General features: G+C 53.2%; 1 protein-coding gene across 1 annotated transcript in view; it reads right to left on the reverse strand.

Annotated features, from left to right (window-relative positions):
* The window catches only part of BLTP2 (bridge-like lipid transfer protein family member 2), a 46,809-nt gene that overhangs the window by 16,610 nt on the left and 15,884 nt on the right, over positions 1-14,315 (reverse strand). The window contains exons 12-22 of the mRNA XM_060268627.1: positions 14,141-14,256; positions 12,145-12,308; positions 11,213-11,492; positions 10,188-10,393; positions 7,403-8,492; positions 6,135-6,326; positions 4,546-4,748; positions 4,311-4,429; positions 2,653-2,873; positions 1,532-1,722; positions 60-159 (exon numbers count right to left, since the gene is read on the reverse strand). Of these exons, the coding sequence (XP_060124610.1) occupies positions 60-159; positions 1,532-1,722; positions 2,653-2,873; positions 4,311-4,429; positions 4,546-4,748; positions 6,135-6,326; positions 7,403-8,492; positions 10,188-10,393; positions 11,213-11,492; positions 12,145-12,308; positions 14,141-14,256 (2,882 nt within the window). The remainder of the gene's footprint in view (positions 1-59; positions 160-1,531; positions 1,723-2,652; positions 2,874-4,310; positions 4,430-4,545; positions 4,749-6,134; positions 6,327-7,402; positions 8,493-10,187; positions 10,394-11,212; positions 11,493-12,144; positions 12,309-14,140; positions 14,257-14,315) is intronic.

Below are 14,315 nucleotides of genomic sequence, written 5' to 3' on the forward strand. Positions count from 1 at the left end.
TCCCCCACCTGCCCAACGTCAGATCTCCTCCCAGTCCCCCGCCCCACGTGCCCACTCACCCTGGGGGATGAGCCTCTGGGTGCCTCGCGTGAAAATGTGCCCCAGCCCGCACTCCAGCTGGATGCCACGCTGCTGAGCGAAGGAGGCCCAGTAATGGACCTGGGGGAGAGCAGGAGAAACAGGGTTTGCTTTCGTCGCGGCCTTGGGTGAAGTTCGCTCAAACGAGTCGCACAGGGTTGGGGGGCAGAGGATTTTCACTCTCCCTCTTCCGCAGTGCGACACATTGCTCTTCCCAGAGCCAGCTGGTCTAGCGCTGCCGCCGCTCTTTCCAGAAACCATGCAAATTGCACCGTGCGACGACCCGATCGCCCACCGAGCAACAGGGGCCAGGCTGCAATAGGCCCAACAATGGAGACCTCCTTCCCACATCATTCCAACCTGGGTTTCCCATACTCGGGTCTCCAGCTATTTTCAGACTACAGTTCCTATCATTCCTGACCAATGGTCCTGCCAGTTAGAGGACGATGGGAATTGCAGTCCAAAAACAGCTGGAGACCTCCTGGGGTTTCCAACAACAGATTTTCAGAAGCATTGCTGTGGCTAGGAGCCATTGATAGCCCGCACATTTGTCTAATCCTGTTTATTAATTATTTTGGGGCCAAATCATTTTTGTTGATTTTTCCTAATTTTTACCAAATCAGCCATAACAAAACAAATTTTGCAAAAACTGCTTTCCCCCACTCCGTTTCTTCTTGCTGCTGCGCTATTTCCTTAGTTACTTCTAATTCACATTCCATTCCTTACAATTAACTTCATATTACAATAGTATGGTGTTGTTTTAAAACTTCCTGCCCTTAACCATCAGCTATCCTCTTGCCAATTTCTGCACGTACAATATCTTACAATATCTACAAGTAAGGATAGTCGAATAACTATCAGTCCAGAATAAATGATAATTATTTCATTGTCTAATCCCGTTTAAGCCACCCAAGTTGGTGGCCATCAATGTGCTGTGTGAATAAGTTATTCCTTTTTTCTTGCAACATGCAGCTTCCTTGGGTGTCCCTAAGTCCTAGTGTTATAAATCTGGGGGTCTTTATTGTGCCGGATGCCAGGGGCGTACCCAGAATCAAAATTACGGGGGGCAAGGGGCGGGGGGCAAGGGGCGGGAGGGCCACAGTGGGAATGTGGGCGGGGCTACGTTGCCTGCGCCGCCCAGCTCTTCCAAGGAGGCGGCCCCAGGCTCCCGCTCCCGGCGTGAAGCTCCTGCTTAGCGCTCCTCCGCTTACGCTCCCCGCGCGCCTCTGGAGCTTCGCGCCGGGAGGCGGAGCATGGGGCTGCCACGCCTGCGCCCCTCAGCTTCTGGGGGGGGGGGCAATTGCCCCCTCCTGCCCCCCCTGCCTACACCCATGCCGGATGCCCCTTACACCCCTCCCCACTCGAGCAAACGGGCTTCCCAAGTGCAAATCCGAAGCCAGGTGAGACCCCACCACCCCCACCCCGACTTCTGGGAGCCTGGCCTGCCTCTCACCTGGAGCTTGGGGAAGAGGGCCGTGAAGGAGAGCTGCCGGTAGTGCTGGCCCAGCTTCTTCCTGATGGGCTTCAGGTTCCCGAAAAGTTTCCCCCGGCAGATGGGGCGCGTGACGCTGGTCCAGGTGGCCCAGAAGTTCTGCATCCAGCGCAGGGTGCTGCTGTAGAGCAAGATGCGGGGCTGGGAGGGCTCTGCGGAACAGGCAAGGGACTTAGAACCACTTTCAATGGGATGCTTGGTTTTTTAATTGCACTTAATTCATAGCAATACCGATGCCCTCAGAAGGTAGGCTCTCTTTTGTTGGGGTTATTACTAATAATAATTTGAATTCTTCCTTGCCCATCTGGCTGGGTTCCCCCAGCCACTCTGAAATAATGGGATCATCTAGTTGGAGGGACCCTGAAGATCATCTTGTCTGACCCCCTGCTGCAATGCAGGAATCTCAACTAAAGCATCCCTGACAGGTGGTCACCCAACCTCTGCTTGATAAACCTCCAAGGAAGGAGAGTCCACCACCTTCAGAGGGAGACCGTTCCACTGTCAAACAGTTCTTGCACACAGAAAGCTCTTCCTGATATTTAGTTGGAAATCGTTTTTAAAATAATATTTTTATTGGTTTTACACAGTTTTACGCATTTTAACTTTAACCATTTCAAACATTTAAGTGAAAGGTTCTTTGGAACCTCCAGACCTCCCTTCCCCCCTCCCTGGGTTCCATATTTAAAACTAGATCTTCTGCATCTTTTACGATTATCCATCTGTTATATATCCACTGTTACCATAGATAAGTCCACATTACATGTGCCATTACATCCCTGCCAATGATTTCAACTGTTTACAGTGGTCTTTTAAATGAATTAAGAATTTACTCCAGTCTTTTAAAAATACCTGATCTTCTTGAGATTTAGTTGGAAATGAAAATATTTCCTCCTGAGGGAATCAGACTCAGCCTGGCTCCTGTACCCTTACCCTATATAAAGAAGTGGGGGGGGGGGACACACACACGCAATCCTGTCTTTTGTCATGGATGCTTTAGCTGAGATTCCAGCATTGCAGGGGGTTGGACTAGATGACCCTTGGGGGTCCTTTCCACCTCTACGATTCTACGATTCCACACTCACCCCCGCTGGGCCGTGTCAGGTTCATGCAGATGCAGAGGTTGAGGTTCTCGGAGCGGAAGGCGCGGTAGGAGTCGTAGTCCTGGCCCACGGGCACCTCGGGAAGGAACTCTGGCGAGCGCAGCACCACCCCGTGGTGGTCGTGGGGGTTCCCGTGGCACAGCCACGTCAGGCCCAGCGTCATGCACAGCTGCGGCAGGTGCAGGAAGCAGCAGTCGTCATACCTGCCCCAGAGGAGGAAGGAGACGGGAGGAGGAGGAGGAGGAGGAGGAGAAGGAGGGTCAAACAGGTATTACACCCCACGGCAGGAGGGGAGCGCCCGGATCCTGCTCAGCAACTACGGGGAATCTCGGCCCGATGTGGATATTAATATAATTAATAAAGACATCATATTGTGCTTTGATGTTGTAACCCAAGCTGGGACCTAGGAGTCAAAGGCAGGTGATTAACAAAGAAGAGCAGTGCTTTTTTTCTGATAGGAACACACACATACCCCTAAATATTTTGTGAATCTTTGTACTTTTGTCCATGTACTGTATTTATTTCTCAAGATTTGAACTATAAAAAGGTGTTTTTCATGAGTCAAAATTAAATTACCCCTAAACATTTTTTTTAGAAAAAAGCACTAAATAATAGTAGTAACAACAACAACAACAACAACAACAACAACAACAACAACAACAACGAGGCAACTTTATGCTAATTTTTCTTTACTCAGGGACAACTCCTATCCTGGTTTTTTCTTTCTTTCAGTGGCTTGTTAGACTCACTCACTTAGCCACATAAAACCCTCTGTATTCTGCGCGCCTAGTTCATGTTTTCATAGAATCATAGAGTTGGAAGAGACCACAAGGGCCATCCAGTCCAACCCCCTGCCGAGCAGGAAACACCATCAAGGCATTCTTGACATATGCCTGTCAAGCCTCTGCTTACAGACCTCCAAAGAAGGAGACTCCACCACACTGCTTGGTAGCAAATTCCACTGCCGAACAGCTCTTACTGTCAGGAAGTTCTTCCTAATGTTGAGGTGGAATCTTCTTTCTTGTAGTTTGAATCCATTGCTCCGTGTCCGCTTCTCTGGAGCAGCAATCAAACAATCTTTCTCCCTCCTCCATATGACATCCTTTCATATATTTGAACATGGCTATCATATCACCCCTTAACCTTCTCTTCTCCAGGCTAAACATACCCAGCTCCCTAAGCCGTTCCTCATAAGGCATCGTTTCCAGGCCTTTGACCATTTTGGTTGCCCTCCTCTGGACACGTTCCAGCTTGTCAGTATCCTCCTTGAACTGTGGTGCCCAGAACTGGACACAGTACTCCAGGTGAGGTCTGACCAGAGCAGAATACAGTGGTACTATTACTTCCCTAGATCTAGATGCTATACTCCTATTGATGCAGCCCAGAATTGGCTTGGAAGAACACATTTTCGTTTCCCATCTTTCCATTTCCACCTGCTGTTATTACTGCTCTCTCTGGCTCCCTTCCCGCGCTCCATTCCTAGGATTTTCTCTGGTTATTGAAGAAACGCCAACAGAGGCAAGCTTCACTACCAAACGTAATAGCGCCCTCCCTTAGAGAACCACCTCTCTCACACACACACACTCGCCCCCGGAGCCCCTTCCCACAGCCGCTGCTGCCGCCCCAATATGGCTACTTACTTGGAGGCCGTCCGGACGTTGACATCCAGGTCCCCCGTGAAGACAAACTGCCCCGGGCGCCAGTGGAAGGAGAGGTGGCTCCACTCCCAGTGCATGTTCTCCGTGGTGTTGTAGGGGTCCTGCGGCAGAAGGCGAGGTTGGAGCAGAGGCCAGGCTGCCCCCCTTGTCGGTGGCCGCCCAAGCCCCCGCCCCGCCGGGCTCCCTCCGTGCACCGCCCCGCCCCGCCGGGCCTCACCTCCGTGGCCACCTGGTGCAGGTTGGCCTGCTCAATGTCCATGTGCCAGTCGCCGTGGAGGAGCAGGCGGCTCTTGTCCCACCAGGGCAGGGGGGCGCTGGGGTCCTCGGAGGGCTTGGTCAGCAGGTCAATGGCCTGCCCAATCAGCGTCCAGGCCGGGTCCCAGCACGGGCCCCACACGATGGTGTACTGGAAGACCTCGGCTGCGAAGGACAGGGGGCTCAGCACATTCCCTCGTTCAGAACCAGGAAGACCAGATACCGGTTTTGTTTTTACCGGGTGAGCTGTAGCTCACAGGCAGAGCCCCTGCTTTGCCTGCAGAAGGACCTTGGCTCCACCCGCTGCAGCATGTCCAGGTAGAGTTGGGACAGGCCCCCTGCCTGAACTCCTGGAGAGATGCTGCCAGCCAGTGTGGGCTCAATGGGCTTGGGATAAAGCAGCTTCCTGTTTAAGTCAGCTGTTTATTCCACCCCATGGAGACTGGAACCTTACGTAACTTTCAAGGGAAGTGATCAAAGCTCAATGGGAGAGCAGAAGGTCCCTTGTAAGAAACAATAACAGCGACAACTTTTGTTTTATATGTAGCTGCTGTAAACCGTGCTGGTGTTTTTTTTGTGAACAACGGCAAATAAATGTTCTAATAAACACAGTGCGGTAAAAGACTATTATTCTGAACTCTGGGTTCAGTCCCCAGAGGCATCACCTCTGGCGGGGCTGGGAAAGATTTCCTGCCTGAAGTCCTGAGGAGCTGCTGCCAGCCTGTGCTGGCAGTACTGAGTTAAATGGACTTCGAATAAGGCAGCTTCCAGCATTCCCATATCATTGCACTTTTCACTCCACCTTCCCTCTCTGACAACTTAGGGCAGCGATGGTGGGTCTCGCCAACCCAGCGCCCTGTTTTATCCTCACAACAACCTTATGAGGCGGGCTGGGCCATGAGACGGAGAGACTGGCCCAAGGTCACCCAACGGGCTTCGTGGCTCAGAGGAAATGTTAGTTCACATCTTCCTGGTTGGAGACCAACCCCTAAACCCATCTTTCTTTGCCTTTGGGTGCCTGAATGTTGCGCGACTACAACTCCCATCATTCCTGGCCCTTAGCTTGGCTGTGGGTGATGGGAGTTGAAGTGGACAGCATCTGGGGGGGTCTAAGACAGAATCACTCTGCAATGGAAGAACCATGCCATGGGTTCAATTCCTGGAAGCATCTCCAGTTTAAAACCAACAGACGTCCTTTCTTTCTTTCTTTCTTTCTTTCTTTCTTTCTTTCTTTCTTTCTTTCTTTCTTTCTTTCTTTCTTTCTTTCTTTCTCTTTCCCTTTCCCCCCTTTTTATTTTGTCCTCTTCTCTCTCTATCTGTTCTGTGTTTGTATTCACATCAGCTTTTTAGTCTTGATCAAGAAATGAATCTTTTTATTTACCAAATTTCAATAAAATCTATTTTTAGAAAAGAAAAGAAAAAAGGACCAGGTGGCAGAAGTGGGATTGGGGCAAGGACCCTTCTCTCTGCCTGAAATCTTGAGGGGGGGGGCGGCATTAAGGCTGCCTCCTGCTCCTTCCTCCTAGCCTGGAAACCCTCGCGGGGACTCACAGTGGAAGTCATGGTAGAACTTCAAGGGGGGCATGTTCCTCTCCACCGAGACGTCCCCCCACGGCGGCCCCAGCTTCAGCACTTGCCGCCGGCGGGAGCAAGGCTGGCCCCGCTGCTCTGCCCCGGCCAGACGCCCCGAGAGCCGCCAGCCCCGGATCTCAAACAGGTAGCGCGGGTAATCGCGGATCCGCACTGCAAAGTCAAGAGGTGAAGCGTCAGGAAAGGGCAGGTGATGCGACCCAGGGCGACAGCCCTCTGCGGGAGGCTGCAGCATTTGGGGCTTTTGGGAGAAAAAAAAATGTATGTTCCGGCGTATAAGACGACTTTTTAACCCAGGAAAATCTTCTCAAAAGTCGGGGGTCGTCTTATGCGCCGGGTGCTGAAACCGAGCCGGACTGGAGAATCTGCTCGGCAAGTCGCCAGCGCAGCACGGGGGACTCACCGAGCGTCGCCAGAAATCGCGTCTGCGCATGTCCGGAAGCCAAAAATCGCGTCTGGACATGCGCAGAAGCAATTTCTGGCGCTGCAGACATTTTGGACATGGGCAGCGCAGGAATGTCCGGCCCACGGACGCCCGGGGTAGGAAGAGGGGTAGTCTTATACAGCGAGTATATCCCAAACTCTATATTTTAACAGGAAAAGTTGGGGGTTGTCTTATACGGCCAGTCGTCTAATACGCCAGAAAATACGGTAGTTGAAGCCGAGAGTCAGTGACTAGCACCCCCAAGGTCACCCAGAGCACTTCAGTGGGGATTCAAACCCTGCTCCCCCAGATTTAGGAGGCTCCCCCAGATTTAGGAGATTTAGGAGGCTCAATAACAAACCATTAATTAGCTGAAGCTGGCCCCCAAACTCGGCAAACAGTCCCCTGAGGATAGCGCAGAGACCTTTCCACTAGAGACCCCCTGGGCTCTAGGGCTGGGCAACATTTGGTTATCAACATCGCGATATATCACCAGCTAAAATATATCACCTGCAGGAAGTTCCTGCAGCCAATCGGAACCCGCGGAACCTGCGTCGGACGTTCGGCTTCCAAAGAATGTTCACAAACCGGAAGACTCACTTCCGGGTTTGCGGCATTTGGGAGCCAAAACGTCTGAGTACCAAGGCATTCAGGATCCAGGGTATGACTGTGTATCAATATATTGCCCAGCCCTCCTGGGCTCCCTCCCTTCGCAGCCCCTCAAATACCCTCCCCACACGCCCTGGGATGAGGACAGCAAAGCCCCACCACCCACCCCGCCATGCTGGGAGCGCCAGGCCCTCACCGAAGAAAGTGTTGATGCTCCCCTTGACCATGCGGCACCAGTGGGTGATGAGGTCCAGCCCGTCGGCGGGAAAGGGGCTGGTGGCGTCCAGCTCGCGGATCTGCCGCAGGACCCTCTCCGCCCCGTGGAAGGACTCGTCGGCCAGCACCACCAGCTCCAGGCCGGCCATGGTCCAGGTGAGGAGGGCCCGGCGCATGGGCGTGTTGCCGTAGAGGCGCTGCGAGCGCTGGATGTAGATCTCGATGTTCTTCTTCTCCAGGGAGGCGTACAGCTCCTCGATCTTGCGGGCCGGCAGCAGCTCCCCGTGCTGCTTGCGCAGGGCGGCCACCTTGGCGTCCAGCAGGTGCAGCCGCTTGGCGCTCTCCTTGCTCTCGTCCTTCATCAGCTCGTAGTTGTCGCGCAGCTTCACCTCAAAGATGTCGTCCAGGAAGACCCAGGAGAAGTGCTGGACTTTCAGCAGCAGGTCCGGAGGGAGCCGGGAGCCGGGGATTCCTCCGCCGTTGGCGCTGCTTCTGCCATGCAGGCCCTTCAGCCACTTCTGGATGCCCAGGGCTTCATCCAGGGTGGCCGAGAAGTCGTACTGGTAGGGGAACTCCACCGCCACGCTGGCGCACGACAGGGCCCAGACGCGGTTGCGCAGCGTGCTCAGGGTGGGGAAGGGCCCTCGGTGCAGAATCATCTCCTCCAGCTCGGAGAGGGCTTGCACTTCGACCTCCTTCAAGACAAAGATGCTGTTGCCGTCAAAGCCAGCCGCCAGCCCTGGGCAGTAGGCGTGGAGAGACGTGCCGTGGCGGTTGACCAGGAGGCGCTCGGCCGCCAGGCTCAGGTAGTGCATCTCCGAGACGAAGGCCGTGGCCTTGAGGGAGCTGAGCTCCAGCGTCAGGGTCAGCAGGCGCCGAGGAGGGGAGCCGGTCTCAGGGGAACCCCCCTCGGCAGTGGCAGGGTGGCCGTCAGCGGGCAGGGCAGCCCTCGGCGGGGACAGCAAGTCCCGCAGGGTCTCGTAACAGTGCAAAGTGGACAGGAGGTGCTGGAAGAGGTACATGTGGTTGGCAGGGCTCCACAGGATGGTCAGGCTCTCGCCGCACTGGACCTGGCGGGTGGAGAGGGGCAGAAGGGTCAGGCAGGAAAGAGGAGAGAGGGAAGGCAACCCCTACCCCCAAAAGGCAGGGGAAGAAGTGGCTGGACAGCGGGATAGAAAGGACTTCTACATGCAGAGCGGAGTTCAACTGCGGAACTCGCTGCTGCAGGAGGTGGTGATGGACCACCAACTGGGATGGCTTGATTTAAAGAGGATTAATGGAGGAGGAAGAGGGCTTAGCCTCTGGAAGCTGTGGTGGGGAGAGGGCTCTTGCCGGTTTCCCACGGCGGACACTGTGGGAAGAGGACGCTGCGCCAGGTAGGCCATGGGCCTGATCCAGCAGGCTCTCCTGAGATTCTTTTGTGCTCTTAATAGTATGTATGTGTATATATATATATATATATATATATATATATATATATATATACACACACTATGAAGTATATACCTGAAGGAGCGCCTCCACCCCCATCGTTCAGCCCGGACACTGAGATCCAGCGCTGAGGGCCTTCTGGCGGTTCCCTCATTGCGAGAAGCCAAGTTACAGGGCCTTCTCGGTAGTGGCACCTGCCCTGTGGAACGCCCTTCCATCGGAGGTCAAGGAGATAAACAACTACCTGACGTTTAAGAAAACTCCTAAAGGCAGCCCTGTTTAGGGAAGTTTTTAATCTGTGATATTTTAATGTATTTGGTATTTGATAGAAGTCGCCCAGAGTGGCCGGGGAAGCCCAGCCAGATGGGCGGGGTATAAATAATAATAATAATTAATAATAATAATATCAGGGCAACCACAGGAGGGGAGGGTTAATCTGTGGAACGCCCTGCTGCAGGAGGAAGTGATGGCCCCCAACTTGGATGGCTTTAAAAGAGGACGGGACAACTCCATAGAGGAGGAGCAAACTATTAATAGTTCCTAGCCAGCATGGCTCTGCTCTGGCTCAACAGAGGCAGCAATGCTTCTGAATCCGAGTTGCTGGAAATCGCAGGAGGGGAGAGGGCTCTTGTGCTCTGGTCCTGCTTGGGAGCTTCGCATGGGGGCATATGTTCGGCCATTGTGAGAGCAGGAGGCTGGGCTAGATGGGCCACTGGCCTGATCCAGCAGGCTCTGCTGACGTTTCTGTGAAACCTCCAGGTCCAGAGGCAGTCTATCTAGATTGCCAGGCTCTGAGGGGGCATTTGACCATAGGGCAAGGATCCAATCCAGGAGGCCTCCTCTTATGTCCTTATGTGCATCAATCATAGTTATAACAACAAAATAAAAATTGTATACCTCCTTTCATCCCAAAATCTCAGGGCAGGCCACAAAATAAAAATACAGCCGTACCTTGGTTTCCAAACAGCTCAGTTCTCAAAAACATTTTGGCTCCCAGACGCCACAAACCCGGAAGTGAGTGTTCCGGCTTGCAAACTAATTTTGGAAGCCGAATATCCGATGGGGCTTCCGATTGGCTGCCGGAGCTTCCTGCAGCCAATCGGAAGCCGTGCTTTGGTTTTCAATCGTTTTGGAAGTCGGACCCGATTCCGTTCGACTGCCAAGGTACGACTGTACTGTACAGGTAAAAGCACAAGTAAATAGTTAAAACAGAGACAAACTATAACGCTCCCCCCCTCCCTTGATGCCCCTACTCCCAAGGTCCCGGGTGAGCAGGGAATTGCTGCCCCCCTCCTGCCTCCCCCTCCCCCCTCCCCAAAGGTGGGCGCTGGTACCTCCAGGGAACGGATGCTGCTCCGATAGGTGAGGGAGAGGCTGGAGAGGTCGGCCAGGGGGCTGGGAATGGAAGGGGCTTTGCAACAGGGCTGCATCTTCTCCGTGATGCTCTTCACCAAGGCCAGCGCCACCCCCTGGACACTGATGGTACAGCTTTCAGCACTGCCCAGCATGGTCAGCGTGTCCAGCCTGGCCTCTGTGGCCCCTGCGGGGGGAGGGGGGAGAGAAGGGAGAGAAGGAGTGGGTGGGAGGGAGAATGGATGGCACGCCAGCCGAGGTCCATTTATTTATTCGTGATACGATTATCTTATTGTATTATTAGGAATAATATTAATAACCACCTGTCCTTCAAGCCATCCGCGCAATGTTAAAAACAGTTGCAAACAACTCACAATCAGTTTCATTTGTTTCGTGAAAAGAGAGATCTGGGGGCTGCAGTTTGCTCTGGGTGCTGGGAACTGTAGTTCCACAAAGGGCGAATTACAGTTCCCGTGATTCTTTCTGGGGGAGTGGATGCTCTACATTGATCTTATTTATTTATTTCATCATTTACAGACCTCTTGATTGTAAACAAACAGACAAACAAACCTCAAAGCAGTTTACAAAAAGAATAATAAAAAAATAAAATCATTCAAGAGTGATTAAACTCAGCTAAAAAGCAGATTAAAAGACAGGTTGCTTTCTATATAGCCTGGAGAAGCTTTGCAAAGGTGCCTGCCCGGTGTCAAGAGGCAGGGAGTTCCAAAGGAGGGAATGACTGGAAGTGATCTCTCCCCCTCTTGTAACGCTAGAACTCAGACGTCCAATGAAGATGAATATTGGAAAGAAACAGGACAGATAAAAGGAAGTCCTCCTTCAGCTGCACAGAGTTAAAATTTGGAACTCACTCACTCATGATCCTCAAGAACGGTGCCCCAATGGGTCACGGAGACCCACCTCCAGGTTCCCCCCTGGAACCTTGGGGGCAGAGACAGCCTCCGCTGCCCCCCAAGGCTCTTGTCCCACCCCCACCCCCAGCACTCACCAGCCAGGCTGGACAGAGTGAAGAGGTTGACGTCCTCCACCTTCAGGTCAACCTTCCAGAGGACCCCCAGCTCCTCCCCAACGGAAAGAGCCTCCTCCTCCTCCTCTGGGCATCCCAGCAGGGTCTCCTCCATCCTCTGGGGGCGCCAGAGGGACAGCACCCTGGAGAGGCACTCGGAGCAGGTTTCCGAAGACTCCACCTGCAGTCCGCGGAGGGTGCAGTCCAGGAAGAGGGTGTCAGCGTGGGTGCTGGAGGTGCCCAGGGGCTGGTTGTAGCTGCCCTGCGGAAGAGACCAGAAATGAGTCACTGGGACATGATGATCCCAGGCAGCGGCCATGAGGACTAGCATCTCGGTTTCGTTTTTTGGGGTAGATCATGAGGTCCAGAATCTTATTTTCTCTTCAGGAAAGGGTGGCGGCTCAGGGCAGAGCACCTGCTCTGCATGCAGAAGGGTCCCGGGTTCAATTCCCCCAACGGCTGGGAAAATCCACCGCCTGCAGCCCTGGAGAGCTGCTGCCAGTCAGTGTAGACAATACTGAACTGGCCTGACTCCTGCATTCCCCCCTACAGCTTTTGCTTCGCAGGGGGAAATCAAAGCTATGCTCTCTCTGAATATTCACGGAGGTGGCAACTTGGATTGGCACCTTCACTTTTCTCTCTTCTCCCCCCTCCCCAAAAAAACCCCCTCCCTTTGTTCTCAGCTCTTTTGCCCCACACAAAAACGGGACAGAAGATGCAAGACTCTCTGTGCCCTGGGATGGAGCAGGGATGGGAAGGCCTGCAGGAAAAATGGGGTGGGGCAGCCCTGGGGTGCAAGGGTGGGGGGTTGGCGCCCAAGCCGGACACTGCCAGCAACCTCCCAGAATCTGTGCTGAGCCCCTTCCCCCACCCACCCACCCCCTCCCTGCCCCAAGCCCCGCCCCCTCATTCACTTGCAGATTGAAGCAGTCAAGGATGAGAGCCTCTCCCCAGACGTGCATGTTGGGCGGGTGGGGGGCGCGCTGGATGTGGGAGTCAGCCCCCACGCGCCAGCAGAGGTGGTCAACTGCCAGGACGGCTCGCTGGTGGACACTCTGCGGACGCAGGTGCTGGTAATCTAGAAGGCAGAGGGAGAGAGAGAGAGAGAGAGAGAGAGAGGAGGAGGAGGAGGAAGGGAGGGAACTTGTCCACAAACTCTGCTGGGAAAATTCCCCAACTTTTTCTCCCCAAAGCTGCAGGAAATTGCTGGTCCTTGCGGACCCCTTAAACTAGGCATCCCCAAACTTCGGCCCTCCAGATGTTTTGGACTACAATTCCCATCATCTCTAACCACTGGTCCTGTTAGCTAGGGATCATGGGAGTTGTAGGCCAAAACATCTGGAGGGCCAAAGTTTGGGGATGCCTGCCTTAAACAACAGCTCCCAAAGTGGGTGGAACCATGGGTTTACTTGGGGGGCATGCGAAGAGGCAACGGGGGGGGGCAGGGGGGGCAGGCTGCAGGTGTCAATAACCACCCAACTTTGAAAACTGGCATCACTCGATCAGGTTATTGATCGATTTGTTGCATTTCTTTCCCACCTTTTTTCTCCAAGGAGTTCAAGGTGGCGCGCATGGGTCCCTCCCCCCCCCCATTTAATCCCTCATAACAACCCTGCGAGATAGGTCAGGCCAAAAGTGAATGACTCTCCCAAGGTCACACCCTGGGAGAGCTCCATGGCCAAGTGGAAGGATCCGAACCCTGGTCTCTCGCAGGTCCTAGACCAGGCATCCCCAAACTTCGGCCCTCCAGATGTTTTGGACTACAATTCCCACCATCCCTGACCACTGGTCCTCTTAGCTAGGGATCATGGGAGTTGTAGGCCAAAACATCTGGAGGGCCGCAGTTTGAGGATGCCTGTCCTAGACCGATGCTCCAAAAACTGCTGCACCCTGGCTCTTAATTAAAATAAACGGTTTTAATTTGTTTTGGAATCAATGCACAATTAATTGCGACTGTTCTGAATTTTATTGCGTTATCATCTCAGGCTCCAGAGCAGCCAACAGATGTGCTGTTTTGAACGAAAAAGAAGCAAGTCCTTTCACGCAGATTAAAACTCTTAAAAGAATTGCCATTAAAAACATCTGAGATTGAGAACTTTTGAACAACTGTTTTAATGCTTTATATCAGGCATCCCCAAACTGTGGCCCTGCAGATGTTTTGGCCTACAACTCCCATGATCCCTAGCTAACAGGACCAGTGGTCGGGGAAGATGGGGATTGTAGTCCAAAACATCTGGAGGGCCACAGTTTGGGGATGCCTGCTTTATATCTAAGCATGCCAGTTTTCTAAATTTATAGTATTATTTTTGAAAACAATTTCTATCTATCTATCATTGCAAAGGGACGATGCCAGTTTGATTGTTTTTTTAAAAAAGAGGCCAATCCCCAGTGAATTGCAGGGGGGTTGGGCTAGATGACCCTTGAGGGCCCCTTTCAATGATTCTACGTTTCTACCTGGCACTGCTACTACTACTAGTAGTAGTAAAGGTAAAGCGGCCCCTGACCATCAGGTCCAGTCGTGTTCGACTCTGGGGTTGCGCTGTTCATCTCGCTCTATAGGCCGAGGGAGCCAGCGTTTGTCCGCAGACAGCTTCCGGGTCATGTGGCCAGCATGACAAAGCTGCTTCTGGCGAACCAGAGCAGCGCACGGAAACGCCGTTTGCCTTCCCGCCGGAGCGGTCCCTATTTATCTACTTGCACTTTGATGTGCTTTTGAACTGCAGGAGCTGGGACTGAACAACGGGAGCTCACCCCGTCGCAGGGATTCGAACCACCGACCTTCTGATCAGCAAGCCCTAGACTCTGTAGTAGTTGTTTATTAAATTTGCATAACACCCTACACCCGCAGGTCTCAGGGCGGTTTGCAGGATCAAATCACAATACAAAAAACACAAAAGACCCCCTCCTTACCTAGGGAGACAGAGTTCAGGCCCAAGGCAAAGGGCGGAGTGTCTCCCAGCTGCACGGAGACGTTGACGTTGGAGACCGAGGCACTGAGGATGATGGTGGCCAGGATGTGCGGCATCCTTAAACGGGGGAGAAATGGGTGTCATTCTGCACTGGATCTGCATCCCCACCAGAGATG

Source organism: Zootoca vivipara, chromosome 15 (genome assembly GCF_963506605.1).
Source record: "Zootoca vivipara chromosome 15, rZooViv1.1, whole genome shotgun sequence".
NCBI classification, from domain to species: domain Eukaryota; kingdom Metazoa; phylum Chordata; class Lepidosauria; order Squamata; family Lacertidae; genus Zootoca; species Zootoca vivipara.